This window comes from Mastigoproctus giganteus, chromosome 4 (genome assembly GCF_048544385.1).
Source record: "Mastigoproctus giganteus isolate SK-2022 chromosome 4, ASM4854438v1, whole genome shotgun sequence".
NCBI classification, from domain to species: Eukaryota; Metazoa; Arthropoda; class Arachnida; order Uropygi; family Thelyphonidae; genus Mastigoproctus; species Mastigoproctus giganteus.
Window position 1 is genome coordinate 188,230,842 of NC_143578.1, and position 17,783 is coordinate 188,248,624.

Below are 17,783 nucleotides of genomic sequence, written 5' to 3' on the forward strand. Positions count from 1 at the left end.
TGATACTGTTGCACATGGAAGACTGCTGCACAAATTGGAGCAGTGTGGCATTGGAGGCAAATTGCTGCTATGGATAAGGGGATGGTTGAGTGGCAGAAGACAGAGAGTGGTAATCAATGGACACTGCTCAACGTGGACTAATGTTATTAGTGGAGTTCCTCAAGGTTCAGTGTTGGGTCCATTGTTGTTTTCGGTGTTTATGAATGATATTGATGATGGGATATCAAGTTTAATGTCTAAGTTTGCAGATGATACAAAGGTTGGCAGGGTCGTTAAGGACACTACTGACGCTATGCTGCTGCAACAGGATCTGGAAAGGTTGAACAGATGGGCTGAGAGGTGGCAAATGAAGTTTAACATTGACAAATGTAAAGTACTACATATGGGTAACAGTAACCCCAGAGCAATGTATCAACTCTGCGGTACTACACTGACAGTGGTGGAGAATGAAAAGGACCTGGGAGTAATTGTGCAGGCAGATATGAAGTTCTCTGAGCAGTGCAGACGAGCTGCAAGAGTAGCTCATGGTGTCTTGTCAATGATATACAGGAATTTTTCTAGCAGGGATAAGGAGGTGATTATTCCCTTGTATAAGGCAATGGTTAGGCCACATCTTGAGTACTGTATACAGGTCTGGAGGCCTCATTTCAAGAAGGATGTAGAGCTGCTGGAACGGGTACAGAGAAGGGCAACAAGATTAGTAAATGGAACAAAGGGTTGCTCTTACGAAGAAAGGCTTAAGTTTTGCAAATTACAGAGTCTGGAGACTAGGCACCGGCGAGGTGATCTGATAGAGGTGTATAAGGCTTTGAATGGTTTGAGCATGCTCAATGCCAATGGGATTCTTCATCTTTCTCAGAATAATCACCTCAGAGGGCATAAATTCAAATTGAGGAAGGACGGATGTCGGATAGATGTGCGGAAATTTGCCTTTGGCCAGCGGGTGGTTGGTTGGTGGAACCGACTTCCATCACTTGTTGTTGAAGTTGATAGCCTAAACAAATTTAAAGCTCAACTGGACAGGTATTTCGAAAGAACGGAGGGGTGAAATGGGAGAGGGTTTTTTTTTTTTTTTTTGGCTGATGCTGAATAAGCTTGCTTTCTTGCATCATATGCCTCTACTAATGCTAATGCTAATCCACAGAATTCCAGCCGTCAGTATTATTGCAAATTCAATAAGATCGAGTTTACTATCCGTTTATGAAAGATTGCACTAACAGAAAAGCCCAATAAACAGGTGACTACTAATTGTTTTTATTGTTTTATGGTTGTGACCTCCAGAAATCCGACCGAACTACGTGGTCAGAGACAATCGTAGGATAATCTCCAGTGCTGCGGTCTCTGCCCCGGTTAAATGGCATTTTGTCCAAATTAAGCGAAGTAAACCCTGGCTATTTTCTTGATTGGGTTCTGTTTTTTAAGATTTGTCCCAAATAAACAGCTGCCCCGATTAACCGGTTGCCCAAATAACCGGAATCCACAGTATTAATAAAGATAATTTTCTGCCTGCATGAACTTGTTATTTCATTTCAATTAAAATTTGAGCAGAAACAATGAACATGTATATTAGATGTAATAATTGTATACCTGTATACATATTTATGAATTTTTTTTCTATATACATACATATAGAAGCAACAGACATCTGCCCTCTTGTGACCAAGTTTTGTCATAATTTACAAGCCATTGTCAAGCAAATAAAATTACCAGCTGACTTTAATGTAGAGCAGATCTTCATTCTTAATGATGCCCAAGTAACTCCCACTTCATTAAAAGTATGAATTAACAATTTAAATTTTAAATTACAGCTTTCTTTTTTTAATTTGTGTTTTATACATATACAGTCAAAGCTTGAACATTTAATTTAATTCTACTACTACAATATAGAATAATTTTTTTTTATAATACATACTATAGTATTAATCAAGAAAATTATGATTGTAAATTTTGCATTGAGAGTGCAGTTGGTTACAATTAAATTGTAAATTTCACTATGTACACTACATACCTATCATGATCTAACAAGAGAATTGTTTTATACTTTAAAATAATCTGTCAGATACACTGTTCAATGGTAGAGCATGTTTTAAAAAAGAATTATGAAGGTGTTTGTTAGCAGTTATTTCACTTTTGCAGTTAGGCTGTACTGAAAAAATCAACATACAAGTTCTTATCCGTGATGAGCATCTTTCACTGAAACTTCTTGTTCAACCACAATAGGTTCCTCATCTTCAGCACTACAAATTTCAGAAGATTCCATTATGTGTGCAATGAGTTCCTCTTCATTTGTGCATATCATGAAACATTCAATGTCTGCATCCACTTCTGTGTAATCTTTGAAGCTTAAGTTTTTCTGTAAGTTTAGGTGATGACTTACATGCTCAAATATTTCTTCCCTGTTATTGCACTGTTCTTCACAATTAACAGAGGAAGAAGCATGAGAAACTGCACACATTGTATCATCTGAAGCTGTAAATCCAGCATGTTTGAAGTAGTTAGCGATCACTTTTTCATCAACTTCATCCCATGCTGAAACACATAAATACGTTGTCTGCAGAATGTAATTTTCTCATTGATTTTTTCTTTCAAGACATAGTACAATTTTTTTAATAGCATTCTTTGGTAGTTCCTACCACTAAATATGATGCCATATTTAGTGGTAGGTACTCGACAGTGATTGCATGTAGGTCATTTATTTGACAATGAGGGGTGAAGTTATCCACAAACAGCAAACTTTTTCTATTCTTCTCATTCATCCATCCTGCAATCTAAGTCCCTGATCCATAGATTTGTGATGTCATCCGTGCCTTTTGGTTTGCTCAATACATAGCCAGTAATTTCTTCAAACCTTTAAGCATTGAGGCTTCTGGGCTTTCCCAATGATTAGAGAGTCCATTTTTTAAGCATTGAAAATGTCATTGTGGTCGTAATGAATGGAAGAAAAATCATAAACAATTTTTCTTCCATTCATTTGTAGTGTCACTGTGTACGACTGCATTTTCATCACACACTGTTTTGAAAGACAGGCCATGACAAGGCATAAATTTCTGGAACCATCCATCTGAACTTTTAAATTATTCAATATCCATTAAATGAACAAATGATTCAGCCTTAGCTTTTAAAAGATTACCATCTACAGGAACGTTTTTTGCATGCATCATGCACCTCCGTAGCCAGGTGGGAAGGAGCAGCAGTGCGTAGCACACGCTTCTTGATTAGACCGGGGTTCAAGCCCATCACCACCAAATACGGAGGATGCGGAAAGGTCAGGGCATGACCACCGCATATCCCCGGAGCAATATGGCCTTAGTTGCTAATGCTCCTAAAAACCAAATAACTAACTAACTAACTAACTAACTGCATGCATCATCATTAGGCATTCCAAAAGTACCTTTCCAAGATCCAGATACTTCGCCTTTCATGCCCGAATCCTACCTGGTTTAGCAGATCTCTCTAAACTTTCAATCTTTTTCCGATCTTTCAGAATAGTGAACAGAGTACCTTTAGGAATGCCAAACTATTTTGCAATATCAGTCTTGAATGCATGCCATTATCTACAGCATTGGTGTCCAACCTATGGCCCGCAAATAATTTTTATACTGCCCACTCGGAAAGTTAACTAAAACAGCATTTTCGATTCGTGCTACTGCGTATACAGGCATACAAGTGTCGACTGAATCAAACATGTACATGGAGTCCAGTGCAGTCATACATACACTAAATATAGTTATGTACATATTAATCTTTTCATATTGTGAAATTCTACTATTTTGATATAACTTGTTCATAATATAATGAATTGTTATTAATTTGTATTGAAATAAAAAATCATCCTCCTCAAAAATGTTCCGAAAGTGGAAAGTTATTTGGAGTGTCATGTTTTTAATCAAAGGTGGACTGAAGAAAACAACAAAACACACTGAAAAGTATCAGTCAAGAAATTTATCTGCTGTAAGTGCCAGTTATCAAGTTGCACATTCGATTTTGAAAGTAAACCGTTCAGTGATGGCGAATTTGTTAAACGTTGTTAGTTAAAAGCTGTGGAATAAATTTGTCTGGAGAAACAAATAATGATACAAGACATTAGTTTGTTTTGACAAACAATTAAGTGAAGAGTAGAAGATATTGGAAAGAATTTGTTTAACCAACTTTTGGAAAGCATAAAACAAATGAAATTTTTTAGTACAGCATTGGATGACAGTAATGATGTAAATGACATAGTCCAACTCCTTATCTTCATACGTGGAATTAATGATAACTTTGTACCAGTTGAAGATTTAGCTGATCTGCAGAGTATGCATGGAACAATTACAGATGAAAATCGTTTTGACAATTTTTGCCAATCTATTGAAAAGTTAGGATTAAATATTAAAACCCTGACAGTAGTCGCAACTGAAGGTGCAAAAATATGATTGGTAAAAACATTTGGTGTATGGGTAGAATAACCAAGAAAATGATAGATGTCGGAGCTGAACCTCAAGATTGGAATTCACTGCTTTGTGCATCAAGAAGCTCTGTATGGCAATGTACGAGGGGTTTCCGAAAAGTAAGGCAACACATTTTTTCTCTTGATGATGTTTAATAATACGAAGTTGAAATTACACATCAAGAAATAAGTGAACATGCACTACTTCTCCACAAAGTCTCCAGTTTTATTGATGCACTTGTCCCAACGATGGATCAGTTTATCAAGAAGAAGTCACGTGCCCACAAGCAGTAACCAACATCGCACTGCCCGATGAACCTCCTCATCTGTGGTGAAATGCTTTCCTGAAAGGTGTTTTTTCAGAGGGCCAAAAAAATGGACATCTGAAGGCACTGAGTCTGGGCTGTAGGGGGAGATGTGACAGAGTTCCCCAACAATTATGGTGTTACCACTCATGAGTGGTGTGAGCAGTGTGTGAAGTTGCGTTGTCTTGCAACAAAATCATGCCTCTTTTCAGGAATCCTGGTCGTTTGCGTTGAATGTTGCTTTCAGTTTTTCCAACATTGCACAGTAAAGCTGGGCATCGATTGTTCCTCCCTTCGGCAAGAAATCTACCAACAGAATGCCTTGGCAATCCCAGAACATTGTGGCCATGACTTTTCAGACACTGGGAACAGTTTTGAATTTTTTCGCATACGAGATTGTGGGTGTTTTCAGGTCATGGAGTCTTGTTTGCTCTGCAGGGTAAAATGATGAACCAACGTTTCATCTGCTGTGACTATGTGAGCGAGAAAATCCTCTCCTTCATCGCTGTATCGCAACAGGTTCTCCAGACACATCCCCATGCGTTTTGCTTTGTCCTCCTCTGACAGTTGTTGGGGCTCCCAGTGGCAGCACACCTTTCGAAAGCCAAGGACATCGTGAACAGTCGAGTTACTCACGTTCACTATTTGTGCAATTTCACGCAGTTTCACTCGCCTGTTTTCAAGAACGATGCCCTTAATGCACGAAACGTTGCCTTCTGTCTTGCTCGATGAAGGCCTGCTTACTCGATCTTCAATGTCAACACGACCCGCTTTAAATTCATTGCACCAAAAACACACCTGTTTCTTTATCATCATCTTTTCGCCATATACAGCAACCAGTTCATGGTGAATGTCACTTGGTGAAGACCCTTTTGCTTGCAAAAAACAAATAACTTCACGAATACCTGTTTTGGACCACACTCGCACAGTAGTCGCCATTTTGCAACTGGAATTTGCTGTGAGACGACAGTACCACAACACTGCACTGGCCATCTTTTTGAACATTATTAACAGGTCTATCTGTCCACTGCATTTCATCTTATTCCCTTTCACCATTATTAATAGAAAAAATTCTCAGCCTTTTGGCTAATATAAAAATGTATGGGAATGTATTGGATCTCCAGTACATTATGAAGGTGATTATTTCAACTGTAAATTTTATAATATCACATGGCCTTAATCACCATATGTTTCAACAGTTTCTTTAAGAAATTGAAGTTGAATACGAAGAGGTAATTTTACATAGCTCAGTAAGATGGCTTAGTCGTGGTAAAGTGTTATATCGTTTCTTTAAACTTAGTCATGAAATTGATATTTTTATGACAGAAAAAGGGAAACCAATAAAACAACTATCAAATATGGAGTGGCCGTTTGATCTTGCAATTCTTACAGACATTTCTAGTCATTTAAATGCTGTTAATTTAAAACTGCAAGGGAAAGGAAAATTGGTCTTTGATTTGTAATATCACATGTAATATCATGTGAAATCAAAACATTTCAGAATAAGTTGTTATTATTTAAATCCCAAATTGAGCGAGATAATTTAGTTCACTTCGAAGGTTGTATTGAGCTAAAAGAGAAAGACATATTTCACAAGAATCGTTGTCTCTCGTCATTACAATTATTTTTTGACAAGTTTGAAAGTCAATTTGCTGATACAAGACCCCATGAAAAAGCCATAAGCTTGTCTGAGAATCCATTTACTTCAGTGGCTGAAAACTACAATCCCAGTATGCAACTTGAACTTATTGATCTTCAAGCCAAAGTATAGTTCAAAAAAGTATATAGACTGTGAAAATAAACGACATACTTGAATTCTACAAGGCTCTCCTATCTGAAGATTTTCCACGAATGAAACAAAATGCCATGAAAACGGCTATTTTGTTCAGATCAGCGTGTGTTTGTGAGCAAATTGTTTCACTCATGAAATCAAATACTGTAAATATGTAAAAAGAAACAGAATAGCAGATGAGCATCTGCATTCCATATTGAGAACTGGCGTCATGAATTTTCAAAATTTTGAACAGTTATCTAAAAATATTTACCCTCAATCATCTCATTAAATGTTAAATTTTATTCACTAAATGGCAATATGAGAAATTTTAGAGTTCTTAAAATACCATGATTGTTAGACTAAATTCCAAATAGCAAATGCTTAATGTAGGTACTTACCTTATACAATCTGCAATAGTTATTAGGGTGAATTGATGGCTAAATTTTGGGTTGAATAATTTAAATTAAAAAGCATGGTAAAAAATAAATTAATTTGACGGAATTTAAAATAAGCGCAAGGAGGCAGAAGTGCACAGCTCCGTCCCCGGTTGTCATGAAGAATAATTAATTAAAAAACTCTGAGTAATATAAAACTGATAAGCCAATAATCATAACGATGGACTTTCATTTAGTTTAAAACTTCAATCTTTCCCCAGTCTGGAATCTCTCACATTTGAGATCCCACGTGTTCCAAAGAGCATCATGGGAGTATAGATATTTCTTTTCAATACAGCACGCACTCCTTGAGTTTTAAATACAGCACGCACTCCTTGAGGTTGTCACAGACATTCTCTCAGATATGCCAGACAAGCTGTACTTGCTACCTGTAAGTCTAAAACTCTGATGGAACTGATATTCGGGTGACACTCAAGTCAAGTGGACCCAATTTTGGCGAAGTCCGGACGGTCTGTGACAGCCAAATCCTCTGCTTGCACCTTCACGATGGTGGGACTGTTAGTAATCCTGGGTATAACCTCCATGCACAAGTACATGGTTTGTGACCACCAACATAAGCAGGGGTCGAGTTGTGGCACCCACACCACATGGAGGAACGCCGCCCCTCTATGTTACCAGGTAGTACTAGGTGGTAGATGACTCTCACCATCCGGTGAAATACCACCACTTTGCTTATTGGAGGCTTGAAGTGGTGGAACCCATGTTTAGTCTCTAGAGCTAAGTTCCGGTCAACCCTTCCCAATCTCTTCCATCATGCAGTATGATTGATGACTTTTGAGGTTATGATGAACGTCGTGGCGAGATCCAATATTCCTTACATTTCAAGGGTACAGCTCTAAAACGGTGTTTGCAGGCTGGCCGCTAGTTAGTACACCGGACCGAACCTATTGGTCACTCTCTAGGAGGCTTCTGGATCAGCTAGTGTATAATCTTGCTACCTCTACTCTGCCAGATAGTGACTGGAGGGAGTCTGAGTAGTGTGTGTGTATGCGGGGAGCATTGTCAAGGCCACGTTATGTCAAGGATCTGGGTATATTCTTACCATGTGTACGCCATATCCAAAAATTTCATTACTTACTACAGCATGTCCCACCCACTTTTTCTTACTATTGAATACACCATGAATTGTCAAACTAATAGAGCAAGCTTATCTGCGAAATGATCTAAACCTCCCAAACACTTCCTAATTCATTTCACAAATATACGTGGTCTCAATTCTAATCTCAACGATGTCCATTTCCACTTGCAGTCTGCCAAACCCCATGTACGTTTTCTGGCAGAATTTCAGTTTTCGATTGATTCAACTACTGCTCAACTCAGTTGCCAAAATTATTCGCTGTATGATTCCTTTCGCCTCAAAGGTGGTACTTGTGCATATGTCCATTCTGATATTCCCTGTCAGAGACTTGGCAATTTGGAATCTCCTCTCTTTGATCTTCTCTGGCTTAAAATCTCTCTACCTCACTGTGTCAAATTCATCTGTTGTCTTTACCGTTCTCCCAACTCCACTAATCACTTGGAGCTTTTTGACTTCCTCTCTTTGCAACTTGACTTTCTCCAGTCCAAATTTCCTAACAGTAAGGTAATTTTCCTTGGTGATTTTAATGTTCACTACTCCAGCTGGCTTCCGTTTTCTAGTCACACCGACCCAGCAGGTTGAGATGCTGAGGCTTTTGCAATTAATAATGACCTAGCAGATTGTTCATTTACCTACAAGAATGCTGGACAATCCTAATCATACAGCCAATATGCTTGATCTTTTTCTCATAAACAACCCATCTAAGTACACGATCGAAGTGAGATGTCCTTTAGGCACTTCAGATCACAACTTGGCGATTGTCTCTTCTCCAATGGAACCTTTATCTCATGGCTATTCTCAACCTCGTGTTGTTTGGCATTACAATAATGCAAAATGGGATGACCTGCGTGACTTCTTTTCTTCTTTTCCTTGGTCGGATTACTGTTTCAAAACTTCTGATATGTCAATGTTTGCTCAGATCGTGTCAGTGAAATTATTCTTGCAGGAATGGAATCCTTTATCCCACACTCCACTTTAAAATCTTGTGCTTTATCTAAACCTTGGTTTTCCAATAAATGTGCTAAGGCTGTTCAAGAGAAGAATGTTGCATATCGTAATTGGCTTGTTTCTAATTCTTCAGTTTCATTTTCTGCCTACACCAAAGCTCGCAACAATTGTAAAGCAGTTATTAATCAATCAAAACTAGAGTTTGAACAGGCTAAGAGTAGAAAACTTGCTTCTTGCCCTAATGGTAGCCGAGCATTCTGGTCTCTTGCCAAAGCTATTGGCCGCAACTTTTCCCATCTCTGCTTCCACCTCTGTCCAAACCTGATGGTTCTGTTGTCACTTCAGCCAAGGATAAAGCCAACCTGCTAGCATCCCATTTTTCTTCCAGCTCATGTATTAATGATCTTGGTAAAACACCTCCCACCATTCCCAACACGCTCCATTCAATGCCTCCTGTGGTCTTCCGTCAAAAGGATATTAGAAGGATTTTGATGAATCATGATGCTAAGAAAGCTCCAGGTCCTGATGGTATTTCTCCACTTGTTCTCAAAACCTGTGCTCCTGAACATATTCCTGTTCTTTGCCGCCTTTTTTCACTTTCTTATTCCAAAGGTGTTTTTCCTTCTGCTTGGAAATTTGCTCATATCCAGCCAGTTCCTAAAAAGGGTGACAAATTCCTCCCATCCAATTATCGTCTCATTGCAATTACTTCTACTCTTTCCAAAGTAATGGAGAAATCAATTAACCGCCAACTCTTAAACTATCTAGAAACCTTCTGTCTGATCAACGATCGCCAGTATGGATTCCGTCAGTGTTGATCCACTGGTGATATTCTGGCTTATATTACCCATTTATGGACTAATTCAATGGAAACGTTCGGTGAAACACAAGTAGTTGCTCTTGACATCTCAAAGGCTTTTGATCGTGTTTGGCATAAAGCTCTTCTAAAGAAGCTTCCATCTTATGGTTTGCCAACTGTTTTTAGTAATTGGTTATCCAGTTTTCTCTCTGATCGCTCACTGAGAGCGATGGTAGATGGCTCTCAATCTTCTAATTTCTCCACTAATACCGGTGTCCCCCTAGGTTCAGTTCTTTCCCCCACTCTTTTCCTCTTGTATATTAATGACCTTCTTCCATCGACTGGAAATCCTATCAATAGTTTTGCGGATGATTGCACATTGCATTCCACTTTCCATTTTGAGAAACTTTGTCCTGCTCAATCAGCTTCAACTTCTCGAAAATCTGCTACCAATTCCTTAAATGCCGATCTTCAGGTAATTCTCCAGTGGGGCAAAGACAACTTAGTTGATTTCAACCCTTCTAAAACTCAGTCTTGTCTTATATCTCACAAAAAGGATTCTTCTGCTCCTATGCTTATCTTTAGTGACACTCCGATTTCTAGGCAAAATGATATATCTCTTTTGGGGATTACCCTGACTTCTAATCTCTCTTGGCACAAACACATTACAAATATTGCTTCCTCTGCATCTAAAAAACTTGGTTTTCTCTTTTGCTCTCAGCGTTACTTTTCTTCCAAACAGCTGCTCACTCTGTATAAATCGCAAAACCGCCCTGCCATGGAATAATGTTCCCACATCTGCGGTGGTGCCCCCAAAACCTCTCTCCGGCTTCTTGATTCCATTCAGAAGAGGACAGTTAGGTTAATTAATAATTCATTTCTAACAATCTCTCCACTCGCTTTCTCATAGACGTACTGTTTCTGCTGCATGCCTCTTCTACAGATACTTCCATGGGCACTGTTCTTCTGAATCGGCTTCTATAATTCCCGCTCTCTCTTTCAAAACAGTCCGAACACGTGCCGCCACCAGCCAACATCCATTTACTGTCCAACTTCAAACCCACAGAACCAATTTTTCATCTTCCTCATTTATTCATTCAACTGCCGTTTTCTGGAACAACCTTCCTTCATACGTATTTCCTGAAAATTACAATCTACAGAAGTTCAAGTCCAATGTCATCGAATATTTTCTTTCGTCTTCTCAACCTCCAACCCAAGCACGGTACTAAGTACTATAGGTTCTAATACCTCTCGTGTTTGGGGTTCACATAAAAAAAAAAAAAAAAAAAAACTCACTCTCTACTCAACTTTGCCAACTGGAGACGTTACTTTAACTAAACGAAAGTCCATCATTATGACTATTGGCTTATCAGTTTTGTATTACTCAGAGTTTTTTAATTAATTATTCTTCATGACAACCAGGGACGGTGCTGTGCCCTTCTGCCTCCTTGCACTTAGTTTAAATTCCGTCAAATCAATTTATTTTTTACCTCGCTTTTTAATTTAAATTATTCAACCCAAAATTTAGCCATCAATTCACCCTAATAACTATTGCAGATTATATAAGGTGAGTACCGTACATTAAGCATTTGCTATTTAGAATTCACTAAATGTTATTGTGTATTGTGCTTAATATAATTTTCTTCTATTTTCAATTTTAGGGGTATCATTATATTTATTTATTCACCTTAATATTGAATTGAATGGTAACATGAAAATAGAAACTTTCCTTTTACATGTAACAAAATATGGAAAATGTAACACGCTAATTTTTCTCGAATCACTCAGTTTGGCCCGCGAAACAAATCTAACTTTCAATACGGCCCTTGTACTGGAAAAGGTTGGACACCACTGATTTACAGCTTGCAGAATCCTAGTTTTATATGCAGTTGGGAAAGCTATCTTCTTTCTTGTCCTACCAATAAACATGCACTCTGATTAATGAAACAAACTTCCAACCAATGTTCATTTCTTTATTGCACTGTGAGAAAAGGGTGTGGGAAATCTTAACAAATGATTTCTCACAGTCAGGCTGCAAGCTCCTCAGTTACTTCAATACATTTTAATTAAGCATTCTGTCATTTTTAAATACAAATATTGTAATAAAAAAGTAAAAATTCAGATTATGGGGTAGAAATTTATGGTCGTTATATAGAAATCCTTTTATTTTCAAGGTCGTTACACTGAATGTATAATAGCATCAGTTTAGTGAGAAATTGGCCAGGACCAACCACATAGGATGTCATAATATTTTTGGATCTTAAAAAAAGGGTTGCTATAAAGAGTTTCAACTGTATATATACCTACGAGGTGTATCAGTGACGTTTTTGGACTGATGCAATAAAAAGAACACAAAGTGAAAGAGTTCAAAGATATTTTATTTTAATTCAAAGTAATCATCACCTGATTGAATGCACTTATGTGGCAGTAAAGTTCCTGGACTGGCACAATGAAAAGAATGCAAAGTGAAGGAGCTCAAAAATGATTTTATTCAAAGTAATCACCACCACCACCTGATTGAATACAGTTATTACACCATTCTGAGATTTTATGAAAAGAGTCAGCGAATGTATCCAGAGAGATGATGTTCAATTCGGTGGTTGCATTTTTTTTTTATGTCCTCAACATTTTGATATCACTTTCCTTTCCTTTGAGAACAGTTTTCACCTTTGGAAAGAAGCCTGCTGGTGCTAGATTGGGAGAATAGGATGGAAGGTTGATCTATACAGTGCCATGTTTTGTCAGAAATGTGTTCACAACAAATGCAGAATATGCAGGGGCATTATCATACAGCAAATACCAGCTGCCTTTCTCAGAATTTCAGCCTTACTTAGGAAATGCACTTCAATAGTCTTTAAAGCACCTGTACATAGAATGTAGCATTGATGGTCTTCCCTTCAGGTACAAATTCCTTTTAAATCACATGCTGTTTGTTGAAAAACATGATTAGCATCATCTTGATCCTGGACTTCTGTAAACAAAACTTTCTGGACTTTGGTGATGATTTTGAAGTCCACGGCATGCTCTGATGCTTCATCTCTGGGTCGTACTGAAACACCCAACACTCATCTCCACTGAAGATGCAGTAGAGAAAATTAGGATTGTCTTGACAAGTCTGGATGAAGTCTTCACATGATGACACCCTTCATGGTTTCTGCTCAACTGTGTGGCACATATTTTGCACCTTCTTCCTTTTCCTTAAATCTTCATGCAGAATTTGACAAATCATCTCCTTATTAATTTCTAACTCATCAGCCAGCATTCTGCGAGTCATACGATGATCTCTTGCCACAATTTCCCAAACTTGCGCCTCGTTTCAAGAGGTTGAAAGGTGCCCGCTTCTTGGGTCGTTGTGAATGTCCTAACATCCCTCTTTGAACCACTTATACCATTCAAACACATTGGTACGACTTAACATTTCATCACCATAAATGCTTTTTAATACTTCATACATTACTGTTGCATATTTTCCCAGTTTAAAGCAAAATTTGATGTTCTTTTGTTGCTCTATTGCAAAATTATGACATGTATAATCTCTGTACCACCATCTGTTGGAGGAAATTTGAAGTACAACATACCACTTCCGTTTATTTTCAAACTCTTGTGTTGTTTGTTATTTGGTTTTTAGGAGCATTAGCAACTAAGGCCATAGTGCTCCTGGGATATGTGGTGGTTATTCCCTGACCTTTCCGCATCCTCCATATTTGGTGGTGATGGGCTTGAACCCTGGTCTAATCAAGAAGCGTGTGCTACGCACTGCTGCTCCTGCCCACCTGGCTACTGAGGTGCCTCTCATTGAGTGTGACCCAACAGCACCAGTCCAGGAACTTTATTGCCACACCTTGTGTGTGCTTGTGTATATACAGTAAGCATTATAGTGATCACATTTGCAAATTAAATTTTGATTCTAATAAGCAAGAATCAACAAATATTATCCAGAATCTATAAAAATAAAGGTATAAAGAACAAATTTACATTTTATTATCAGAGGTTTATTATCAATTAATGATACGTGGAAATCGGAAGAATATTATCAGGTTAGCACATATTAATTAAACATAACACTTTGTAATATGATTATAATTTAAAATGGTCACTTATTTTAGATTGCTTTGAATTATCACTACACAGTCTATTTATAGATTTTTCAATATTGTATAACAGTCTGTATTCATGATCACTTGTACCAGTTTCTTCCAATGCTCTCCTCGGGGTGGTTATAGTTTCACGAGTTTGCATTTTATAAATGGAATTTGTTCAGGTTCATCATCATTTACCTTCTCCTCCTCAGCGAAATTATCAGTAACAGACTGGGAAATTTCTTCATCTATTAAAGCTGTAATAACTTGTAGATCATCATCTATGTCCACCCAATCATTAAACTCTTGTTCACCCATGTCTTCAGGCTTTTCACCATGATCAGTATCGTGACCTAGTTGACCAATGTGATAATTAATCCACATTTTTTGAAACAGTTGCTAATGCAGATTTTGGAAACTTCATTCCAGGCACTCATTGTCATATGAAGTGCATCTAGAACAGTTATCTGCTTTGCAATATTGGATGATGTTCCCAAAACCCTCATCTATAGACTGGATGATTCTTCACCTCATATCCAATTTATAAAAGGTCTTAAAAGGTTTTTATTATTCCTGGTCAAGAGGTTGAATCAGTGATGTGGTATTCAAAGGTAGAAAAACTAATTCAATGTTTTTGAAAGTCAACTTTGGATGAGCTGGGCAGTTGTCCAAAACCAATGCAATTTTTTTGTTTTTCTTATCCAATTGTAAATTCCATTTACGAAGATAATCTTCAAATAAAGAAGCTGTCATCCAAGCATTGGCATTATTGGCATATTCAACAGCAGCTGTTTTACTCCTTTAAAACATCTACCCGATTTACTCTTGCCATTAACTAATGGCTTCATCTTGATTGTTACTGTCACATTGCATGTTAAAAGAGCTGTAACCTGTCCTTTATCTTCTTTCCTGCAGATGCAGAGGAATTTTTAAAAATCATGCAGTGGTCTGGGGTAGCCCTGTAGAACAACCCTGTTTCATCTATATTAAAAATATCTTCAGGATTATAAGTACTTATTATTATTATTAGTCATATGGTGCAAGGAAGCCTGAGGTTTATGCTGCACCGGCCAAAAAAAAATTCCCGACTTACCCTGAGAGAGAGAGAGAGAGAGAGAGAGAGAGAGAGAGAGAGAGAGACAGAGAGTGAGTCAGAAGTAGAAAGGAATCACCAAGAAAGAGAAGAATGATGATATCCAGCTCAGGACCCTGGGTGTGCCAAGCCCTTGCTCACCAGACGTGAGCCCTAGGGTGAAGTTTGCCAAGAGGGTTTTCAACCAGGTCTCAGCTGCAGAACCATAGGAATCCTGTTTTTCCCCATGAAGGTTTTTTTGTAAACAATATCATGCCTCTCCTTCCATCTTGTCAGCCATCTGTCCTTCACCTTAAATTCTTTGTGTAGTTTTTCAGCAAAATCATTAGCTTTTTGAAGAAGAATGCTACAATTGATTGGTGCATTAAATGAGCTGGCCTGTTTAAACCAAACAAACAGTGCTTCATCTACTGTTTGGCATTTCCCTTCACGCTTCCTTTTTCTGGTTTCACTAATCACATTAGTGTTTAATGCGTGACATGATTTTAATAATTTTGATAAAGATGACTGAGGTACTCCTGGGCAATTTTACTGCCTCTTCCCTTTGAAACATATTGCCTAAGTTTAATTTATCGTACATTTCTATAATTTGTAACTTATCTTTTACACTCAAATTCACTCTCTTTCTGTTCACTGACATTTTTTTTTTGGGGTAGTAAAATTTAAAACACGCTAAAAAAGATAAGCATCAATCAATAACAAAGCACATGGCACACAAAAATCGGAACTAACATGACACATGCAAGTGAGAAGAAGTTTAGGTATAGAAATAAAGAGTAGATTTCAGTGAAGGGAAACACATTTCACCATAATAATGTGAAAACACAGAATTCCAGCCATTGGTATTATCATAAATGCAATAAGATCAAGTTTACTACCCATTTATTGCACTAACAGATTTGCATTAACAGAAAAGCCCAATAAACCGGAAACTGCAAAATTATTTTGCTTTATGGTTATGACCTCTGTAATTGTGACCTCCAGACCTTTAGAAAAGAATGTGACCTATAGAAAAATATCACAGATTCATATAACTGAAAATGTGATTCTAATAAAAGATGAAAGTGTAGTGCATTTTATTGATTTGAATCCGTTTGAATTTGATTCTACAAAGTGGCTGATTCTAATAACCAGTGATCACTATAACCGGCACTTACTGTGTATATATATATATATATATATATATATATACACACACACACACACACACACATTGTGCTGCCACTTTATTAGGTACACCTACCTAGTAGCTTGTTGAGCCTCCTTTAGCCTTCAAAACAGCCTGAATTTGTCTAGGCATGGATTGAACAAGATGCTGAAAATGTTGTGCAGGAATGGAGTACCATGCAGACATGAGTGTGTCATGCAGTTCCTTGAGATTCGATGGAGGTGTAGGCCTGCAGCGAACAGCCCTATCCAGCTCATCCCAAAAAGATGTTCAATAGCATTGAGATCCGATGACTGAGCGGGCCACTGCAGCAAAGAAAAGTCATTGTCATGTTCCTGGAACCATTCCATAGTGATTTGGGCTTTGTGCACCAGTGCATTATCTTGCTGGAAGTAACCATCTGACTGAGGGTAAACTGTCAACATGAACGGATGCACTTGGTCAGCAATGATGTTTAGGTACGATGTGGCATTCAGACGTGAACCTATGGGTATCAATGGACCTAACGTGTGCCAAGAAAACATTCCCCACACTATAACACTGCTCCCACCACCTTTCACAGTAGTCGTCAGACATTCATGTTGTTTTCGCCAAATTCTGAGCCTTCCGTCAACCTGATGCACCAGGAACTTTGACTCGTCAGACCAAGCAACTGTTTTCCAATCCTCGATAGTCCAGTGCTGGTGTTGCTGTGCCCACAGGAGGCGTGCTCTCTTGTTCTACATTGATAACAAAGGTACGCAATGTGGCCATCATCTGTTGTAGCCCATTCGCGCAACAGAGTGCGACTAGTGGTCCGTTGCAGTATTTTGTTCTGCGCACCAAGGTTGTATTCTGACGTGATGTGTGACATTGTGGCCCGTCTGTTTGCTTGCACAATTCTAGCTATCCTCTGACCTCTCTCATCAACAAGCGATTTTCTTCCACAGGAGTGCTGTTGAGAGGATGTTTTCTGTTCGCTGCACCATTCTCGATACACCCTTGAAACTGTGATGCACGTGAAAAGTTCAGGAGAACTGCCGTTTCAGAGATGCTTTGTCCAGCACATCTTGCACCTACTACCATGCCACATTTGAAGTCCGTTAGATCACCCTTTTTCCCCATTCTTGCTACGGTTTGTGCACTTTACCGATACTAGAAAGGTTGTTCTGCTGCATTTATATCCAAAACTGTGGTCATGTGACTTGCAATGTTCTGGGTGCAATAATCTGAATTTATTTCTGCGATATCTTAAAGTTAAAAGAAGTTGTTTGTTTTATGGAGTATTAGAATTTTTGACTGTATTGCTCCAGATCATTAGGTCTAACTAAGCATGTGTTTACTGGCTAACCTGCATGTTGTGCATGCCAAGGAACTCAGAAGACCTCAGGAGCTAAAATTTATGCCCTTCATCTAAGGTTAGTTAACTACAGCTACAGTTTAAGAATTATTTTAGCCTCCAACAGGATTTGTCCTCCAAATGAGTGATAAGTGGAAACCATTGTACTGTTATGGATGATGTTAAAAAAAGTCTTTTAATAACTTCATGCTTAGAAAATTTACATTGGTGAATTGTGGTGCAGATTTAAAGAAGGTATACAATGATTAATATTCTTATTTCTTATAGAAATGCTTGGAAACAGCTGAGTTATATAGGACTGAACAAACTGTTCAGAGAC

At 38.1% G+C, this 17,783-nt stretch overlaps 1 protein-coding gene across 1 annotated transcript in view; it reads left to right on the top strand.

The window, feature by feature from the left end:
• The window catches only part of LOC150087268 (Fanconi anemia group A protein-like), a 202,739-nt gene that overhangs the window by 59,709 nt on the left and 125,247 nt on the right, over nt 1–17,783 (top strand). The window contains exon 4 of the mRNA XM_090372428.1: nt 1,633–1,775. Coding sequence (XP_090228554.1) covers nt 1,633–1,775 — 143 coding nt within the window. The remainder of the gene's footprint in view (nt 1–1,632; nt 1,776–17,783) is intronic.